Here is a 14,659-nt window from a genome sequence, read left to right as displayed (position 1 = left end):
ATTACAGAAGGGGTGCACTGCTCTAGGTGACCCGTGAGATCCCATGCTGCTATGTGGAAGTCTGGTGCCTGTCTATGTCTGCGACCAAGTCTCTAGTGCTATGGAAGGAAAGGTGGTGGCACTACCAGCATAAAAAATGTATATCTTTATTGAAAATCCATTAAAATCGAGGACAAGTAATACACTTGCAGCTCATGGAAAGTCAGAAAACGCATTTCACACTCCTGTGCTTAATCATTGCAATGATTAAGCACAGGAGTGTGAAACGCGTTTGCTGACTTCTCATGAGCTGTACGTGTAGGTCTTGTCCTCTATTTTAATGGATTTCCAAAAAAGATATGAACTTTGTATGCTGGAAGCACCGCCACCTTTCTATCCTTTGCACAAAAGTGAACTAGTATTAAAGAAACATAACTTAGTTGCATATATTTTTTTTTTAAAAACTCAATTTTATGAATATATCTCGGATGCCCAGTCTGCAGCGCTTTGGCACTTGCTGTGTGGCTCCCCTGCAGACAGTAGTCTGTGTTTCCCTCGCCTATATGCTTGCTTGGGTTAGCAAGTTATAAAAAATATTCTTTTACTGGGTTCTAGTAGTTAAAAGGCTTATTTTTTTTTTACATTTTTTTTTTACATTATCTTACTTTTCCTGTGCTCCCCATCCCTTTGTTCTTTCTTTTATTTATTTATTTTTTAAATGGAACTTCATCCAAAAGGGAAAGTTCAACTTTAAACTATAACTAAAGTTAAAGCTTTTTTTTTTTTTCTATATATAGATTTGGATTGGGTGCAGATATATTAGAATGCTGTCAGTTTTTATTGCTGTCTGTGCCCCCGTTAAGGAGAGTCAGCCTCTCTTTGTCCTGTTTACCATTATCATTGAAAGTAAAAGAAACTGGTGTCCCCAAGGAATACCCTTACTTTGCAGGGATTTCCCCTCACTTCCTGTTTGGCTATGGGACAAGAAGTGAATGGAAATCTCTGCAATGGGACATAGATGGCGAAAAATAATCGAATGGGGGTTATAACCCTCCGTTGCTCTATCCAAAATGGGGAAAAGTTTTCCCTATAGTTCTACATTAAGTCCTCTGCGACATTTGGCATATGATTTTTTATTAATTTTTTGGGGATGGGGGGGGGGGGGGTTGAGTACCTTGTTTCAACAGTTCTTCTTTCCCCCTCCCTTCCTGCAGTCTTCTGTGATATGTCACAGGTCTCGGAAGACTGCGGGACCATTCACAATGCACAGCATTCCTCACGCATGTGCAGTGGGCAGCCAGCTGTGGAGCCGCAAGCGGCACAGCCAGCTTCCCACAGATAAGATGCCGCCACCAGGAACTGGCCTAGTAAAGCACTAGCCCAGGTGCGGATGGCGTTGGATCCCTGAACAAGTAAGTGTCCTGATGTTAAAAGTCCACAGCAACAGGATTTTTAGCTGCTGACATTTCATTTTTTTTTCTAGCGAAGAACCTTTTTAATGTCGTGTTTTTTTTTTTTTTTTTTTTGTTTTATGGATCTTGCTGAAAGAAATATCAAATGTGGATTAAGTCATTTTAATGGCACTGTAGGAAGCACAAATGTTAAAGCATTGATTTGTAAAGGCAATAGTTCTGTTCCCTATCAGTTTCATGTAATGTGTTTTCAATCTAAGATGGTCTCCTGTAGCATGTCCTCCGTCTCCAACAAGTCCTATAATCTCTCATCTCTTGCACAAAGTCTGCTGTCTGACCATCTCTTGTAGCACATCTGTAGTCTTTGACCAACTAATGCTGGATATCTGCAATCCACTGAATATAATGTGCTGCCTGATGATATCGGAGGTTGCACTTGAGACCACCTTCATGTGTCTGAATATAACTCTCTAAATGCACCTGTCAATGTTTTTCACAGCACAGTAAAGTGGGATGGTCAGGATTATACATCGCTGTTGATGCTTTGGAAGTTAAATAATATATGTCCACCCATAAGTGAAATGCTATTTACAGATGGAACCTGGTGGGCTGAAAATGTCTTGGACCTCTGAGAAAATTGTGTTGCCAAAAATTTGAAATCCAATGTGTCAATTCTATATGCATAGACAACACTAAAAATAAGGTGCAAATGAATCAACAAAAACATAAAACGCATACATACAGCGCCTGAAATAATCATATAACATCCACAATTGGATAAATTAATAATCCCATGTGCAAATGGAACGCGTGTCCATCAAAGCGTTCTTAAATAAAGTGCAACGTGTTATCCACTAGACAAATGGACCATGTGACATCCAAGTCTTTGATCTGCCGTTATCAGGGATTACATGCTGAACACCTTGAGGGAAGTATTCAGTCTACCTGAACCTCTACCTCATGGATGGAGGCAGACAGTGCAACTTACTGATTAGACATGCTGCTGTCTAGCCAGGCAGTGGTGGCTTGTAAGTGTTTTTAGCTGTTTGATTTGATGTTGTATGTATAGTATATACTTTTTAATAAAGCTACCCTATGAGAGCACTATCTTTGCCTTGTTTGGCTATTACGTTACCGATTGGCACACAACCAGCAAGACAAGGATTCTAGTGAAGGACCACTGGAACAAGAACGGATTCTGATTCAAGCTGCAGTGTTGTTCACAAACATAAGTAGAGACTCCTCTATCCCTGGGCTTGTTACACATTTGAGGTTCTGGTAAGCTTAATACTTTCCTCCGGGTGTTGGGCATACTAACTTTGACAATGCTGATCTAAGACTTGGATGTCACGGTGTCTATTGGATAACACTTTGCACATTTACACTTTCAAGTACGGCCATGGTAGCAAGTATACAGGATAGGAGCTAAGATTAAAGTTTATGTAAAAGCAATTTTTCTTTCTTTCATTCATTGATGGACACAGCACCTTTAATCTTGACCTTTATGGTTATATCACCACCTTCAGGAGAGGACCAGGCAGAGCATGTAAAAACCGCAAAACTGCACAGTCAGGGGGGCGGTCCTACTGGCTATAACCCCTCACTCTGCTTCCAGCAGCTCAGTTTTTTTCTGCCTAGTGTAGGAGGACCTGGCTCCCGGTGGGGACCATTGGTCCTGGGAATTTTTGTTTTTATTTTTAGTTTCTGCTTTTTGATTCCTGTGATCTACAATCAACAGTCGGGCTGGGCGACAGGCTGGATAATATAGATCCTGGTAGTCTCCTCAGCCTGGCCATCGAGTGTGAGCAGACCTTAGCTATGCACTGGGTCGGCCAGCAGTCCCTGCAGGAGGGGTAAGTCTCGGCAGGATGGAGCAGCTAGACATTCCCTGGGAGGTCGACTAGGGGGACTCTCCCTCTCTTCTCTCCCTGTCCCCTCTCCCCATGCTATGGGCCGCTGTGTGACTGGGCATAGGGGGTGCACTGCCCTGACTGGGGGGGCACCGGGTCCTGGCAGGGGGCTGTGCTGAGTGGTTGATGGTCCACTCGTCTTTTTTTCTTGGTTTTAGGCCATGGTTGGGGTATCTGTGTGTATGCCATGTGGGCTGGCCACAGCGCGAACAGCAGCCATATTTCTGTAGCCACAGCTAGTTTTCTTAATCGGCCATTTTCTGGAAGTCCGTGGCCATTTTCCCGGCGCTCTTAGTTTTTTGCTGAGGCGCCCGATGACCATTTTCTAGTAGCCTCAGTTTTTTACCCTAGCGCTGAGTGGCTGGTTCATTCTTGAACATTGCGAAACGTACACAGAACACCTCGTGGCTGGCACAGGGGAGAGTGGACAGTGGCAGCACAGCGCAGTACCTGGGTCAGGGTGGTGAGTCCTGCAGGGGGTCCCTCAGTCTGTGGCAGCTAAGGGCGTAGGCATTTTGTGTGGCTTGCTTTAGGTTCCTAGTGGTGACAGGCGATAGTGGGTCAGCATAGCGTCAGAAGCTGGCACTTCTTTCCCAGACATCCCTGTTATTGCAACTGGTTCCCCTGCACCTGCAAAGCCTATGGACGCTCTGTCGGTGGTCCTGGACTCCTTTGTTGCCAGGGTGAAAGTGGCGTGTGGGCGCAAGGGGGGTAAACTCCCCCACCATTTTCTGGGGAAAGCTGATTCGCACTCTGGTCCCGGTGTGGCAGGCAGCCCTGTTCTGATGTTTCAGAGGATGCGGACCAGGACCGTTCGGACAGTGAGGATGACTGCGTTTCCGGGTCAGCGCAGGAAAAAGCACTAGTAGGAGCACTTATCACAGCAGTGCGGGATACCCTAATGATGGAGGATACGGCGGCGGCATCTACAGGGGTGTTGGTCCCACAAGCCGGCCTGCACTGCTAAAGGTGTTTCCCTACCAAATTTATTTTGATACGTTTATTTACAAGGAGTGTGAAAGCCCACAGCGGGCCTTTTCGGGCCCGAGACAGATGGCAGTGTGTTACCCCTTTGAGGAGAGTTTCCTGAAAAATGGACATCTCCTGGGGTTGTTGACACCTCCGGTATCCAGGTTAAATAATGTAACCACGATTCCTGTGGAAGGGACCCCTGCTTTCAAGGACCCTACCGACAGAAGGTCCGAGGTGGTTGCCCGGTCCATGTTTACGGTGATGCGGGTCAGCATTGCGGCCAGTGTTAGCCAAGGCCCTGGTGTCAGACGCTTACTGAATGGGCTAAATTGTTGCACCGTGAGTTGGAGAAGCAACAGGTTTCCCCCGGTCTGCGTGGAACTGGCAGACCAGTTGGTGCAGGGCCTGAAGTATGTCTGTGATACGGCCCCCTTGCTTTCTAGAGCCTCAGTATCAGCTGTGGTGCTACGTAGCCTGATTTGGTAAAAAAAAAAAAAGCTGGTCTGTGGACCAGACCTCTAAGAAAGCACTGGTGGATTTGTCCTTCCAGGGGGTGAGGCTATTTGGAGCTTTGCTGGATGACATTACTAAGAATGTTACTGGGGGAAAGAGTACTTTGCTCCCACAGCCAAGGAAGGGTAAGGGGTCATGCCGTAGGCAGGGGCCCTCCTTTTCCTCTCAGAAGCGGATTTTTCATCTGCCCGGGTCAGCAGTTAAGCATTCCCAGTCCAACAAGGTGCACGCTGAGGGACAAAAGCGTCCCTGGTTTCGCAAGCCACACAAACCTGCAAGCAAATCTGCTGCCGCATGAAGGTTTGCCCCTGCCCAAATCTCGGGTGGGTGGTCGCCTTTGGGAGTTTGCAGCCCGGTGGACCTCCCTCCTTTCCGACCAGTGGGTCTACGAACTGGTTTCATCAGGGTACAAGAGTTTCTTGTCCATCAAACAGATTTTTTTTCCCTCCAATCTTCATCTTCTTCCAGCTCAACGGGAGACCCTGTTCGGGGCAGTACAGGACCTGATGCTGCGCGGGGTGATAGTACATGTGCCAACACCGGAAAGGTTTCAGGGATTCTACTCCAATCTGTTTGTAGTCCCAAAGAAGGAAGGGGTCCGTCCGGTCCTGGATCTCAAGGCCCTCAATGGCTTTGTGAAAGTACAAAGGATCAGGATGGAATCAGTTCACTCCGTGGTCGCTGCACTCCATCAGGAGGATTTCTTGTATGTCCCCATATGCATCAGGCATTAGAGGTTTCTACGATTGATTTTGGCCTAGCGTCGGCACCAAGGATCTTCACCAAGGTGCTAGCCCCAGTTCTGGCATTGCTAAGGCAATGAGGGATCGCAATCGTGGGTTACCTGGACGACCTTCTGAGAGCAGCTTCCGCCTCAGAATTAAGGGAGGATGTGGCAATCACCATACAGACTCTTCGGGAGTTTGTTTTGGTTACTGAACCTCCAGAAGTCGGTGTTGGTGCCGACTTAACGCCTGGAGTACCTGGGCTTGATTCTGGACTCCTCAGAGGCGAGAGTCTTTCTCCCTTCAAACAAGCGGCAGACTCTTCAAGCTGCTGTGAAGTTGTTGGTGTCCCACAGGTGGTCTTCGGTGCGTTTTTTGCACGCGAGTTCTGAGTCTCATGGTAGCCACTTTTGAGGCGGTACCGTTTGCTCAATTCCACACTCAAGTCTTGCAGAAAGAGATTCTGTCCAAATGGGACAAATCTCAGACATTCCTAGACTGTCAAATTCAGGTGAGCCAGCTAGTCAGGGATTCCCTGCTCTGGTGGCTGAGGTCTCCAGCCCTTCGGTCCGGGAAGTCATTCCTTCCTCTTCATTGGACGGTGATCACAACGGACGCCAGCCTGACAAGCTGGGGGGGGGTTGAGGTGTACCGTTGGCCCAGGGTCGCTGGACGCAAGAATCCCGCCTGCCAATCAATGTACTTGAGCTTCAGTCGATCAGGCGGTGCCTCTCCACGTGGTCTCAGAGGCTGCAGGGGTGTCCGGTCAGGATCCAGTCAGACAGCGCCACGGCGGTGGCATATGTCAACCATCAAGGAGTGACAAGGAGCTCGGCTTCAGCACTGGTGGTCGCTTGCATCCTGCAGTGGGCAAAGTGGCGTGTGCCGGCCCTGTCGGCCGTGTACATTGCGGGCGTAGAAATCTGGCAGGTAGACTACCTCAGTCGTCGGCTGCTGGACCAGGGGGAATGGTCGCTGCATCCGGATGTATTTCGGCTCTTTTGCTTAAGGTGAGGAACACCAGATGTAGATCTCTCAGCCTCTAGACTCAATCGGAAGGTACAGCGATTCGTGGTCAGGTCAAAAGATCCCTGGGCGGACACGGCAGACGCGTTGGTGGCTCCATGGGGGCATTATCGGCTGATTTATACCTTCCCCCAACTCTGACTTGTACCATGTCTGTTACGCAGAGTGGAGGCCGAGGGGATTCCAGTGATTCTGATTGCCCCAGATTGGCCTTGACATCCTTGGTACACTGACATATTACGAATAGTGGCGGATGTTCCTTGGCGGTTGCCAATGCGAGAGGACCTTCTGTCGCAAAGGTCCAATACTTCATCTTGCTTTACCATCGCTGGTTTTAACGGCATGGCTGTTGAAAGCCAGGTGCTAAGGGACCGAGGTCTGTCAGATTCGGTAATCTCCACTATGCTGAGCATGGAAGTCATCTTCTCTGAAGATTTATCATTGTACATGGAAGGCCTACATCTACATGTGTGAGGAGATGGGGTGGAGTCCACGTACATACTCAGTTTTCAGGATGCTGCTGTTTTTGCTGTGAGGGGTGGATCAGAAACTTGCATTAAGCACCATTAAGGGGCAGGTATCAGTTTTGGCTGTATTTATTTTTAAAAAAATTTTAGGGACCTTTGGTGAGTACGTCTTGTTCAGGGGGTTCGACATGTGCCCTCTCCGGTTTGACCACTGCTGTCTCCATGGGATTTGAATCTGGTGCCCTCAGTGCTTCAGAAACCGCCGTTTGAAAACATTACAGAGGTCCCCTTATTGACACTCTCAAAAAGTAGCCTTTCTAGTTGCCATTACATCTGCCAGGAGAGTTTCTGAGTTGACAGCCTTGTCATGCAAGTCTCCCTACTTGATCCTCCACAAGGATAAGGCGGTGTTGCGTCTGCAGCCTTCATTTCTTCCAAAGGTTATTTCGGCCTTTCATCTGAATGAGGACATTGTGCTTCTGTTCCTATTTCCTCGGCCGTCGCATCCCAAAGAGGTTGCTTTGCATTCTTTGGACGTGGTCCGGGCTCTACGGGTGTATCTGTCTACTACGGCTCCTTTCCGGAGGTCAAACTCGCTGTTTGTATTGGTGGCTCGTCCGAAGAAGGGCCTGGCAGTCTCGTCGGCCACCATTTCTCGGTGGATCAGACAGATCGTGGTTCAGGCTTATGCCGTAAGGGGGCGGGCGCCTCCCTTTCCTGTCATGGTACATTCGACCAGGGAAGTCTGCCTCCTGGGCTTTCTGACATCAAGCGTCAGTTTCCCAGGTGTGTACTTTCACTAAATTTTACAAGGTCGATGTGTGCGCATCTTCGGATGCTTGCTTCGGCTGCAAGGTTTTGCAGGCAGCTCTTTAAGGTCGCAACTCCTCCATTGAGTTCTGGTTGTTATGGGTGGAGTTTATTTTCTTGCTGTTCCCACCCCTCGTGTTTTTTTTTTTTTTTTTTTTTTTTTTTTTTTTACACTGCTAGGGGACATCCCTAAGGTCAAGATTAAGGGTGTTGTGTCCATCAATGAACTAAAGAAAATAGAATTTTTGTGCTTGCCGTGAAATATTTTTCTCTGAAGTTCACTGACGGACACAGCACCTACCCCTCCTATTTGCTTCTAGCAGCTCAGTTTGTCAAAAACAGAGAGGAGTTATAGCCAGTAGGACCGCCCCCTGGGCAGTACTGTGCAGTTTTGCTGTTTTTACATGTTCTGACGCCTAGTCCTCTCCTGAAGGTGGTGATAAAACCCTAAAGTCAAGATTAAAGGTGCTGTGTCCATCAATGAACTTCAGAGAAAAGGATTTAACAGTGAGTACAAAAATCCTATTTTTTTGATTGAGAGGCAAGGGTCATGCCCCATACACGCCATCAGTTTTTCTGCTGGGTTTTTCCTTCAGATTTATCAAAACCATATAATATGAGGTCAAACCTTAGGAGTTTCCATTTGTATGCAAATGCCCTTGCATTACATGGTTTTGAGAAACCTGAAGGAAAAACTCAGCAGAAAAACTAATAGTTTGTATGGGGCTTTAGACCTTCTTTCAGGTTTTAATTCACTGTGTTCTGGTGATTGTTCTTACTAAAACCGAAAGTGATGGGAACTTCAAAATGTTATGGCTGTCAGTGCAAGAGTTGGGGATAATTCATCTAACGAGCACAAATATTACAGCGACAACCATCTAAGATGCCAATTTCACGAATTTTCCATACGATTTGCAAAACAAAATTAAAGGTTTGCCTATTCATACACTTTAAGTAAAACTGGTTCATGCTTTAGTTACAATAAAGATTTAAACGCTGCAAAAGATAAGGATGTTATCTATCTTCTCTGCTTTTTCACAATTACATCTGCTATTGACAAGTGTTATTTTTGACTGTTATTTGACTGTTATGTTGATTTACTTATATAAATACAATTAACAGCACATACCTCTGCTGTTGATACATAATTCTCAAGATCCCCTGTATAAAGCCGATTACTGAAAAACTGTTTGTGGCTGTATTTCAGGTGCTGACAATTACGATGCCAGTGCAACCAACATAGCAAGAAGCTATTGAAGGCTTAGCGCTTAAAATCAGTCTTATTGATCCAGTGGATCCAAATTGGAGATTTTGGACTCTACATCCCTATTTTGCAACATGTTCTTCAGCTTTGAGTCAGTTTGTACTTAAAGTTAAATGCATCAGCAATATTGTAAATAAATGTTAATTAACGTGAACCTCTCAGTAACGTGTTTTCATAAATAAATATATCCTTATTTTTTTTTTAAACGTAGGTGTGGTATGCAGAAGAAACACCGTATTATTATGTGTGTATATAGAGATTCCCCTCCCAAATGGATGTAGGCAGGCAGGTCATGGTCTAGAGCAGTGTTTCTCAACCTTTTTTTTTTTTTCAGTCAAGGCACCCTTTAAAAATCATGGACAATCTCCAGGTACCGTTTTTGAAAGTATGGACAGGCTCGTGGCACACCATTCTAAAATGTAAAAGCTATTCTAATAGTTGTACATAATGCAGCATCATCCACATGTCCAAGTAGGACACCCATCGTTGGAGGTAGTTTATACTTTCAGAGCAAATATACTTTTGGAAACTGGTACCGACTAGAATGTTTCCCTTCTCCCTCAGATTTTCTTTAACTCTCAGCTAATGTGACCTCAGTGCTGATGGAGAAGGGCAGGGGAGGGTCAAACAAGGATGCTGTGCAGGTGACTGACCTCCTTATCAACTGACGATGCCATTGGTCATTAGGACGTCTGCAGCTAGAAGGTTGTAATGGTGCACAAAAAAACAACAACCTGTGACTTGGTGTAAATATAAAGGCAGCCTTCATCCACACGCCGGTTTGTGGACAATTTGTAGGCATTTTTTTTTTTTTTTTGCCAAGGCACCACTGAAGAAACCTCAAGGTACCCCAGGGGTGCCTGGGAACCCTGGTTGAAAAAGGCTGGTCTAGAGGTGTCAGTTAGCAAGCAGAACTTCAAGTATTATCTGTGTATGTATATTTGTACATAGAAGGGATGATAGCACCACAAGAATGGTGCACTAAAGGTACACTTCCACAAATCCACTTCATTTCACCAGCTAGTCAAGCCCAATGTGTTTTGAAGGTCAAAACATCAAAAATGACTTCTATAAACTGTGGTCCAGGATAGATGTGCTATTTAGGAATAGTCTTTATTGTAAGAGAAAACTATAGCTCTTCTGGATGGATACAGTCTGACATGATAGCAACCTAGAGACGGCATAACAGCTCCCAATGTACCCATTCAAGAGAGCTAGGCTATTTTGGTCTCTTATTGTAAAGGCTGGTACTGCAGAGCGATTCTACATCCCTGATGAAGGTGACTTTTAGTTCACAAAACACATTGATCTTGGTCACTGGATGTATATCTTTCTTAAACACTTTCAGCCCAGCCAATGAAATTAAATGGTGAGGTGGATATTGTCTAGTTCTGGGAGAACATATTGGTATGTTGTCAAACAAACGCATGTGATTTCTTTTCATTAGAAGAAAAGCAAATACTTAGACAAAGGAGTAACTGTGGATAAGTATACTTTGGATTTTTGAAAAAGCATTTGGCACCGTTTCACACACAGCTCATGTGTAAGGTAAAATCTAAAGGCTTGGAAAAAATCTGTTTGTAAATGGATAGAAAACTGGCTAAAAGACTGTTCAGAGAGTAGAGTTAATGATTCATACTTTGAATGGTCTAAGATTATTAGTGGTGTACCCCAAGGTTCAGTGTTGGGACCCTTACTTTTTAATATAAATGATAGAGTCTGGGATTAAAAGTACCATTTCAGTCTTTGCAGATGACACCAAACTGCGCAGTGGAAAAACATCCTTTACAGGATGACTCCAACTTACAAGCTGACCTCCATGCGCTGTTTACTTGGGCAACTATAGTTGTGTTCAAAATAATAGCAGGCCAACATCACTAACCAGATCAATCACTGTTTTTTAGTATAAATTTATATTTCTACATCACAAATTTACTAGTAGGTGTAGTAGAGTAATAGAAAACCAACAGACATAACAGTCATGACATGCATGCTGCTGATTCTTTGTAATTGAATCATTAATTGGAAGAGGCGTGTTCAAAGTAATAGAGGTGTGGAATTAAATTAGTGAGGTTATTCAGTCTGTGAAAAAACTGGTGTGAAACAGGTGGCCCTTATTTAAGTACGAAGGCAACAAATGTGCGTGCGGATATAGTGCATTTCTCCTAAAATCTGAGTAAAATGGATTGTTCCAGACGTTGTTGAGAAGAACAGCGTACTTTGATTAAATTTAATTGGAGAGTGGAAAACGTATAAAGAAGTACAGAAACTGCCCCTCAACACTCACTGGAGAGCTGGGCTGTGGAGAGGGTGGGAGCGGCCAGCTCAGGCTCTCAGCGGCTCGCTGAGAGGCTGAGCCAGGTGTCGGTCCAGGCATGTGAGTGGATCCCAACTCCATTGTCGCGATCTTGTCCAGCTCTGACGTCAACCGACAGCAGACTTCTGCCCTCTGTCTGCTGAAAAATGGGTCACAGGAGTGCAGAATAAACTGCACTCCTGTGAGCCACAAGAGAAGTACAGCCAAACGGAAGAAAACAAAACTACCATTCAAATGGAATCAAAGAATAGCCAAATGTGCAAAATGCCATCTCCAGGGTTATCAAAGAAGGTCTAAAGTTAAAGCTAAGCTATCAGCAAGAAGCCCCTATAAAGTCCCATTGTTGAAAAAATGTGTTGAAGAGGTTACAATTTTCCAAAGAACACTTTGCCTGGCCTAAAGAGAATAGATGCAACATTTTATGGACCAATGAAACCAAGATTGTTTTTTGGGTCTAGGGCCACAGACAGTTTGTCAGATGACCCCCAAACACTGAATTCAAGGCATAGTACACTGTGAAGACAGCAAAGCATGGTGGTGCAAGCATTGTGGTATGGGGATGTTTCTCATACTATGGTGTGTTTTATATAGTGTTTCTCTTTCGTTCATTGACAGACAAAGCTCCTTTAATTCTTGACCTTAGGGTTATCGCGCCACCTTCAGGAGAGGACTAGGCAGAACATGTAAAAACAGCAAAACTACAGGGGGGCAGTCCAACTGGCTATAACCCCTCGCTCTGCTTTCTGCAGCTCAGTTTGTCAAAAGGCACTACAAACATAAATAGGAGGGGTGGGTGCTGTGTCAATGAACTTCAGAGAAAAGGATTTTACGGTGAGTACAAAAATCCTATTTTTTTCTTTCGTTCATTGACAGACACAGCTCCTTTTTAATTCTTGACCTTAGGGACATCCCCAAGCAGTGTCAAAAAAAGATGGGTGGAAACAGCAAAAAATAACTTCACCCACAACAAGAGTAGTACTCAACAGAGAAGTTGCCACCTTAAATGGCCGCCATCAAAACCTGTGGCCAACTTGTGCATCTAAAGATGCATTCACGACAAACTTGTAACTTAATGAAAGCATGAATTGCAACCTGCAAAAGCTTGCGGACAAAGCTTTCATCAACTTTGTAGAATTTAGTGAAAGTGTGAAAGGACGACCAAGTCACCACCTTACACACCTGGGAGACAGACCCTTGATGTCGGAAAGCCCAGGAGGTTCCAATTGCCCCAGTGGAGTGAGCCGTGACCGGAAAAGGGGGCACCCGCCCCTTTTAAGGCATAGACCTGAACCACGATCTGTGTGATCCACCGAGAAATGGTGGTCGACAAGACCGCCAGACCTTTCTTTGTACCAGCCACCGAGACAGTCTGACTTCTGCAAAGGAGCCGTAGCAGACCGATACACCCATATCGCCCGGACCATGTCCAGGGAATGTAAAGAAACTTCTTTCGCATGTGTCAGCTTAGGACATAGGTGAAATGCTGAAACCACCTTTTGGAAGAAAGAAGGGCTGCAGGCGTTGCACTGCCTTATACTTATGGATGACCAGGTAGGGAGACTAGCATGACAAGGCTGCCAACTCTGAGAACCTCCTGGCAGATGTAATAGCCACTAGACAGACTACTTTCTGAGAGAGTTAACTAGGGAATCTCCGTAATGTTTTAAAACAGCGGTTTCTGAATAGCACCAGATTCAGATCCCACGGAGGTAGCGGTGGTCGAACCAGTGGGACTACATGTCAAACCCCTTGCACAAAAGTACTCAACAATGAGTGAGTCACCAAGGGACATTGGAAAAAGACAGCCAAAGCTGATATTTGCCCCTTGATGGTGCTTAAGGCAAGTTTCTGATCCACTCCTCGCTGCAAAAACAGCAGATCATGGAAACCCAGTGTGCGTGGACGTCACCCCATCTCCTCCCACATGGAGATGTAAGCCTTCCATGTACAATGGTAAATCTTCCGAGAAGATAACTTCTGTGCCCTCAAGATAGTGGAAATGACAGAGTCCGAGAGACCTCGGTCCCCTAGTACCTGGCTTTCAACAGCCATGCCATTAAAACCAGTGACTGTGAAGCAGGAGGAAGTATCGGGCCTTGAGATAGAAGGTCCTCTCGCTTCGGCAGCCACCAAGGAACATCTACCACCAGTCGTATTAGGTCGGCGTACTAAGGACGCTGAGGCCAATCTGGGGCAATCAGAATTACTGGAATCCCCTCGGCCTCCACTCTACGTAGCAGACGTAGCAGGAGCTTTAGTGGAGGAAAGGCATAAATCAGCCGATGCCCCCATGGAGCCACTGAAGCGTCCGCCCAAGGGTCTCTTGTCCTGGACACAAACCTCTGCACCTTCCAATTGAGCAGAGAGGCCAAGAGATCCACATTTGGTGTGCCCCACTTTAGGCAAAGGAGCTGGAATACATCCGGATGCAATGACCTTTTCCCTGGGTCCAGAATCTGACGACTGACAGTTTTCTACGCCCGGAATGTATATGGCCGACAGGGCCGGCACGTGCCGCTCTGCCCACTGGAGGATGTGAGTGACCTCCCATGCTGTGGCCGAGCTCCTTGTTCCCCCTTGATAGTTGACATATGCCACTGCCGTCGCATTGTCTGACTGGATCCTGACCAGATGCCCCTGTAGCCTCCTTAACCATGTGGAGAGGCATCGCCCGAAGCTCGAGCACATTGATCAGCAGTTGGGATTCTTTCCACGACCAAAGGCCCTGAGCTGACTGTATGCCCAAAGCTCGGCCCCAACCAGTCAGGCTGGCGTCCGTTGTGATCACTGTCCAATGGAGAAGGAACGATCTCCCAGACCAAAGGGCTGGAGACCTCAGCCTCCAGAGAAGGGAATCCCTGACTAACTGGCTCACCCGAATTTGACAATCCAGGGATAACGGAGATTTGTCCCATTTTGACAAAATCTCCTTTTGCAGGACTCGAGTGTGAAATTTGAGTGTGAGTGCACGGTACGGCTTCGAAAGTGGCTACCATGAAGCACAGAACTCGCATGCAGAAGCGCAGCGACGACCATCTGCGGTTCACCACAACTTCACCACAGCTTGTCTGAAGGGTGAAAAACTCTCGCTTCCGAAGAGTTCAGCAGTAAGCCCAAGTACTCCAGTCAGCACTAATGCCAACTTCTTTAGGTTCAGCACCCAACCAAACTCCCAGAGAGTCTGTATGGTGATCACAACATCCTCCCTTAATTCCGAGGCAGAAACTGCTCTCAGAAGGAGGTCGTCTAGGTAACCCACGATTG

At 46.1% G+C, this 14,659-nt stretch overlaps 1 protein-coding gene across 2 annotated transcripts in view; it reads left to right on the top strand.

Moving 5' to 3' along the window:
• PIH1D1 (PIH1 domain containing 1) overlaps window positions 1-9,232 on the top strand; it is an 80,947-nt gene extending 71,715 nt beyond the window's left edge. For both annotated transcript variants that reach the window (XM_077457010.1, XM_077457009.1), the window contains exon 11: window positions 9,022-9,232. In XM_077457010.1, coding sequence (XP_077313136.1) covers window positions 9,022-9,057 — 36 coding nt within the window. In that variant the 3' untranslated portion in view covers window positions 9,058-9,232. The remainder of the gene's footprint in view (window positions 1-9,021) is intronic.
• The last annotated feature ends 5,427 nt before the right edge of the window (window positions 9,233-14,659 follow it).

Source organism: Lithobates pipiens, unplaced genomic scaffold (assembly GCF_037356315.1).
Source record: "Lithobates pipiens isolate NorthernLeopardFrog02 unplaced genomic scaffold, aLitPip1_a1.2 Scaffold_27, whole genome shotgun sequence".
Classification (NCBI taxonomy): Eukaryota; Metazoa; Chordata; class Amphibia; order Anura; family Ranidae; genus Lithobates; species Lithobates pipiens.
This window is presented reverse-complemented; position numbering and strand designations above follow the sequence as displayed.